The 7,172-nt window shown below is 41.1% G+C and overlaps 1 protein-coding gene across 1 annotated transcript in view; it reads right to left on the bottom strand.

Moving 5' to 3' along the window:
- Positions 1–211: 211 nt before the first annotated feature.
- LPAR1 (lysophosphatidic acid receptor 1) overlaps positions 212–7,172 on the bottom strand; it is a 130,160-nt gene continuing 123,199 nt past the window's right edge. The window contains exon 5 of the mRNA XM_018557227.1: positions 212–1,497. Within this exon, the coding sequence (XP_018412729.1) occupies positions 1,196–1,497 (302 nt within the window). The 3' untranslated portion in view covers positions 212–1,195. The remainder of the gene's footprint in view (positions 1,498–7,172) is intronic.

Raw genomic sequence — 7,172 nt, 5'->3', positions numbered from 1 at the left:
TTGTGTCACATCGTGCTGACACAGAATATTCAGGCTGCACTATCCCATCCACTTCAGCTGCTTCCCCCTACACTTTTCAGTAGGAGTCCGCTGATGGGAGGGGGAGAGTTCAAAACAGAACCTGCAAGTCACAGTGACTGGATGCTCTTCTGCATCCAATGCTTCTGTGAACCTGACGATTATAATTATAGTGAGCATGGTCTGTGTTAACAAGTATTCTGTCCATAGTATCATGTATATTTATTTATTTTATTATGATGACAATTTCATGCATTGGTTAAAGGATGACTATAAAACTACTTAGCAGGAGCACAACGAATAGTTATATGCAATGTCTGTTCAAACACAGCTCTAATGTGCTGTTGTATATCTTATAGGTGTTTTTTAGCTTTTACAACAACCTATAAAACTGCCACTATTATTAATGACTTATGCTAATACTTAAAACACCGACTTATCAATATTACCACATTGATGGCATATGCCCATGTTTGTTTTGTTAGACTTCAAAATCAATACTGCTAGCAAGCCTGGCATCCATATGGTTCTCACAGATAAACAAACCTAGCTGTTATCAAGTCTTGTTGAACAAGAGCCCATATACTGCCAATGGTACACATTACAAAATGTAACCTTTGCTACTTGTTATCCCTTTATTGGTCTGCATTTTCTTGAAAGCACACAAATGCCTCATCTAAAAAAATAGTAAAAAAAAAAAATATATATATTTATAAAATAAAACTTCATGTAACGGAGAAAGACTACACACAAAACTAGCACAATACTTCAGTTTATATTAGAAAAATATCTTTTTTTTTTCCTTTTAAAGGCAGTGCAGCTATACAAATGTTACCAAATCACTCGAAAACAGTGTCCATCACAGGCATGCTGATGGGCTATAAAATGTATGTTTTATTGAATGGAATATATCATTAAAAAAAGGTCTATGTTTTCTACATGAAAGTGGCAAGTTCATAAGGATGCTTTATGTAGGTGAACCAATGTTTATTTCTAGCATTATAAATTCATGTGTTAAACAGGGGTTTAGTAACACTGGAGTTGCCTATTAGTGTTCAGGAATACTGTTGTTGCCAGCCCAATTCCTGGCATGATGCTGGCTCGGCAGCACAAAACAGTTAGGCAGGTGCTCCAGATTGGCCTAGGCATATGTATATTCTGAGCTGCCCCACTCATTTCAAACAACAGAATGATCGTTGCTGTGGACACCAGCTAAGATGGTGTGGTTGAGTGAGGAGGCGGAGCGGTCAGACCCCTCCTGGGGACCGTTTGCGCTTTCTGTTCGCTGGCAGCACAGGATCTGTTTGAATGTGGCACTCATTTCCTTGTCTCGGTAGGAGTAGATGATGGGGTTCATAGCGGAGTTGAATTCAGCCAACAATAAGAAGAACTTCTCATAGTCTAGGATGTTGCACTGTGGACAACACACATCAAGTAGCAACAGAACCAGGCCTGGGGTCCAACAGACAATGAAAGCTCCTGAAAAACAAAATAATGAGAATACTTTTAATATATTGAAATGTGAAGATGAAAAAGTCTAGATGAGCAGAATGCCAGCATAAAACACCTGTGATGAGCAGTAGACGTCATGAGTTAGAAATCTTTACAGATTTTTAAGGAGTTGACTTTTAAGCAAACACATGTAATGGAAATATTTGGAATAGTTTAAAGGAAACACCTGGCAAACTGCAAAATCCACAGTTCACATCAATAAATAACTTGACATTTTGGCCAATCATTCTTGTAACACACACTATAGCTACCAAAGAAGAAAGACTTGATTACGTAAACATTAATTATTACTGCAGCCTACGTCAGCGCCCCACTCCCTTGATGATGCCAATGTCCAATAGGAATCTGCATCGGTGAACCTGGAAATAGCAGTCACATGCCCAGTTGTGCAGTGTGGCTGAAAGGTGTAAATCACAAAACTGGTTGAACAGATTAACAAATCCTTTGGCAGGTAAAACAATGTATTTCAACTGCTTATTAAGCTACTTGCCTGCAGTTCTGCTTTATACAGAACCTGTCAGTGATGTGTGCAGCAGTGCATTCCTCCTCACAGCCGTTGCTGAGTCAGTGACAGCCAGCAGCAGCTGCGGAGGAGGCTGGGCCCGACATTGGCAGCGAAGGAGGAGGCTGGGCCCGACGTTGGCAGTGAAGGAGGAGGCTGGGCCCAGCAATGGAGGTGGGGCCTGGCAACGGAGGAGGTGGGCCCGCCAGCGATCGTGGAGGAGGGGGAGGCGGACAGTGGATTGGGGCTGACAGGTAAGAGGGTTTGACCAGCCCACCCGAGACCCTGCAGAGCCCACCATAGAGTATATGGTGGGCTCTGCAGGGTCACTCTGGAGGTGGGCTGTTTGGGTTATCAGGTGGGCGTAACTAGAAATCACGGGGCCCCATACAAAATTTTGCTATGGGGCCCTGTGATTTATATAGTTATGCCCCTGAATGGGGACACTAGTTCAGGAGATCCTGCTGTCCACTAGGGATTCCCATCACTTTGTAGGGATTACCCCTCACGTTCTGTTATTGCTATCAGGCAGGAAGTAAAGGGAAATATCCAGAACGGGATGCAGATTGTAAAAAAAAAAATAGCTGAAAGAGATTATAACCCTTTCTTACTCCCTTTTCAATGACTCTGTGCTATGCATACATCACTGCATCATCCTAGAATTGGTATTGAAGGATATAAAAATAATAACAAGGCTAATCTTTGAAATGAGTCTTACATATATGTTAGACAGTAAACTAGGTATATTGCTCCTAATTTCATTTACCCTCCACATTGAACAAAAAATCTAATGTGTGTTAGCTGTGCATTGCGCCAGCTTTTGGATGCACCAATATAAAAAGGAGTTAGGCTACTGAGTAAGGGCCTGTTCACACCTAAGCATAGTGTTAACTGCACGATACTGTGTGATTAACACACGCCATCACACAATGCACCTAGCATGTGTTACGACCCACTAGGTGCACGGCATTGCCATCCATTTGAATGTCACCCCAGTGCATCTCTTGGACACTGTGCTACAACGCTTAGGTGTAAATATGCCCTCACTCTACAGCACTGATCCTCACAGCAAGTGCAACTAGGCTGTTATAGGGACAAGGTGTTAGCAACCATTAGACTGTACCTGGTGTCAAACATAATAAAAACAAGCAGTTTGAATCACCATTAAGAAAAGCTTTACTGAAGTAGCCTGCTTCGTAAACTAAAGTTGCTTGTGAATACCATTTCCTAAATATGTCCAGTTGAGGAAGTGTTTGTCAGCTGAAAAACTTCCCCTCATGTCACCCAGTTCTTATCAGATATTTGTCAAGAATAAGAGGAGCGTGAGATAGCCTAGAATGCATGTTCACATCGATCAAATAAACATTCAATTAGGAACTGTGCAGGCAATTTGATAAACAGGAGTAAATGACTAAATACCAATAAGATGTTGTCCGCTCAGTACATAAACAAAATGTTAAAGAACTTGACTAAGAGGAAGCAGCTCTTCAAGTAGAGCATAGTGAAACTGCTGCAATGTAGATAAAGTACATCCTGATCCAAGAATCACATCTGTGTTCCAGACCAGAAAAAATAGTGCATTCATTTTTCCCCCTGCACCGGAATTAACTGCACTGATGTGAACAGAGCCTAGAAATACCATAGGAATACATTGGGATGCATTGCAGGTGCAGACTAAAAATGTTCTGGTTCGAATCTGGTCTGGAGTTGGTGTGAACAAGCCCTTAAGGGCAAGTTCAAACCATACCCAGTGCCTTCCAGCACAGTTAGTGGCCGGAATGCACTGGATCGCATAATTAAAGCATCCCACGTTCTGGGGTGGGAGGGGGCGTGGTGGTGCCATTCATGTTGATGGCACCGCAGCCAGGCCACCTGCCCGCACCAGAACTTGTGGTACAGCAATGCCTGTGGTCTGCTGCGATTGCATACTTTTGTTTTATACCTCCTCACTAAAAGCTGTGCAGTTTTCTTCCCTTACTTTAACACTGACCTGAGGTCTTCTACTCTGTGTATTTCCACTTTTGCAGCCAACTTGGGATACCACCTATTTTATATTTGTTACATGATCCCATTCACATAGTATAAGCTAAAAACAAATATTTAAAACATGTTTCTTGCAGTTTAAACTGCTTTTACTTGGGTTAGGGTGCTATGGGTTAACATTTCTACTTGCTTTTCTTTCTTTGCTATGTTAGGAGGGGCTGTGAGGGGTGAGGGGTCTGAAGTGGTTTGTCCTTTGTATGTTAAATAAGTGAATGAGAGAAACACAACCCTCAAAATTTCAGTCCTAAGTCTTTCCATTAGGACAGATCACTGTGATGGTGCTCAGAAAAACCTGGACTTGGCCATTTTGCCTGCGTTAACAAAACATCTAAAAAAGGGAAGAAATATTTTGTTCAATTATTTTTCCTTATGCTGTGTGAATAGGAACACATAACGAACATATAGAGGGGTTGTCTCAAATTTTACTGCAAAAGTGGAAATACACTTTAAAAATGGAGAGAGATCATTAATGAAGCTAGCACATCACTGCAGTAATACGCATGCGTGTTTGCAGTCCAGATCACACTGCACAGAAAAAGACACTAGTTTGATCTACCCTTGCTCCTGTATAGGTGGATTATACAGCACACTTTATCACCTTGAATAATAGGGAACACACCAAGTAAATTGTATTCTCAGAAACAACAATTATTTTACAAAAAGAAAGCAACCCAAAAACATTTACAGCACAGCATTAGCTGAAGTCCTAGGATTCAGCATGCTGAGGGGCGGGCTCTGCAGTTACTTTCTCATCCAGATAAAACTGGCTCTATGGAAGTTGTTTTTACCACATAGGACATAAGGGTGTGTCCAAGACAGTCAATGGGGTCTTGTGGGGGACTGGGTGTGCGCAGAACAGAAGCTCCGTGAAAATAAATGTTAGAGGCACGCAGTGATTAGAGTGGGGGAGAAAATTAAAAAGCATCCAAGTTTTCCAACAAGCTCCAGAGACAGAAACAGAAGGGACATACTGTAAATAGGTGATGTCAAAATTCTCCTTTAAACAAATTCAGCATTAGGAAGAATGCTGTATACTGTCTCTTAAAATCGTGTCACAGTACTCTTGGGTGACTTAACCACCTCCCGTCCATCAAATGTTCAGAAATAGCCAGAATTTGAAACAGCCAGCCATGGCTATTTGCATATAAGCAGTCCGGTGCCTGTAAAGACGCCCGATTGCTTGTATGATGCATCTCTCTGTGCCCCCCTCTTCTTAGCTCTCCTCACCATCCCCACAATCGCAGGCATCTGATCCAGTACCGGCAGTGTGGCTCTGTGCATGGAGAACGGAGGGAGATCAGTTCACAATCTCCCTCCGCTCTCCTCCCCGCTCTCTGGATGCAGGAAGTAATGTTTATCACATCACTTCCACATTCATCTGTCACTCTCCATCTACAGAAGGATGTCTCCATAAAGAGGACCTGTCACCGTAATTTGATATCACATAGGGGGATTCTTAGTCCCCTATGTGATAGCAATAAAGCTTAGTGTAAAAAAAAATGTAAAATAAAAAAAATAGGTCACAAAATAAATCCAATTTACACACACAAAAAACCCACAATTTTTTTTTTTAAAGTCCCCCACCCCCACATAGATGCGCAAAAATGCAATAGGTGCACCTACGGGCAAAGACGATTGCGCCCATTATATCGCACTTGTTACATATCATCGCGAACGTCAGAGTGTGAGCAAAACTTTTACGGACATCAATCACTGTTAACACTAAACTGATGAGCGGTAAAAGCTTTTAAAGCGTCACCTTTGGCCAATTTTGGGCATAGTCTTTTTTTGCGATTTCACAGGCGTGCACAAGTTTAAGGCTTGACATGTTTGGTGTCTATTTACCCAACGTGACCGTCTTTTATATTTAACCAAAAATTGGGTAATAATAAATGTTTCCTAACATAATAATTTGGCTGAAATTAGACCTGTGTGTGGCCCTGTCGGCACTCTTCCATCCAAGAAACCGATTTTAAAATTCTCGGCCGAACAATGAATACAGCTACATCTGCAGTCCCTGTTATGTACATAGCACGGAGTAGATGGGGGAACCGAGCAGCACCTATGGAGCTGAATGGGAAAAATGGTAAGAGTATGGTCATCTTAATTGTTAGTAGCTGATTGTGATGCATTTAGTTTACTAATTTGTATGATATTGTAGTCTATCACAGGAGTGAGCTTGGAGCGGTGGCTACTTTACAACACACACAGGAACCATGGGGAACAAATTTAGCCACCCTCAAGAAGGAAGGACAGTGTCAGCACCAATTCAGAGATGATTTGAAGAGCTACAGCTGAGTGAACCACAAATAAGATACATTGAGGGGAATTTATCAAAACTGGAGCAGGCAAAATCTGGAGTAGATTTGCACTGCAACCAATCAGCATCTCTGTCTCATTTTCAAATGTTACCTGAGCAAACTGAAGAGAGATGCTCCAGATTCTGTCTGCTCCAGTTTTGATCAATTCCCCCCCATTGTTGTTAATAGTTAAGTTACTTGAATGTATTTTTAAGATGTAAATGAGTTTAGTGTCACTTGAATGCAATGTGACCTACTTTTGTATCAATTATATCACATTGTATTATAGTATGGCTGGCTAACTGCCAAGAGGAAGGACTAAGACGGTAATGGAGAATGTGGTAAAAAAAAAACAAACACCCTGTGCAACCCTTTCCTGTTAGTAGCCAAAACGTAGACAAGTATAAACTTTCAAAGCCTAAATTCTGATTTATTACATAGCAATCCCACATTAAAGAAGACCAATAGCCCTCATTATTATTTCTTTTGTACACATGACACATATGAATAAGCTCAACAAAAAGTGAAAGTGTAATCATGTCTTATAAACCTTGTTTTGAGTATAGTTTGTGATTTCATATAAACATTGGGACAACCTTATATGCACATTATATAAGCAGGCTTTGCTTCCTTCTGATCCTCTCTGACGATGTCTTAAAGACTCTCTTCAGTCTCTAATAAAGTTGACAAAACCACAATGTACCCGTTAGCCACAGTGTGTGCCAAGCTGTAAGTTATATAATGGAGAACAGAAAAGATGTACTTATTTACACACACATTATATATATATATATATA

This window comes from Nanorana parkeri, unplaced genomic scaffold (assembly GCF_000935625.1).
Source record: "Nanorana parkeri isolate BGI_ZX_2015 unplaced genomic scaffold, ASM93562v1 scaffold274, whole genome shotgun sequence".
NCBI lineage: Eukaryota > Metazoa > Chordata > Amphibia > Anura > Dicroglossidae > Nanorana > Nanorana parkeri.
The sequence above is the reverse complement of the archived record's forward strand: the minus strand, read 5'-3'. Positions and strand labels throughout refer to the sequence as shown.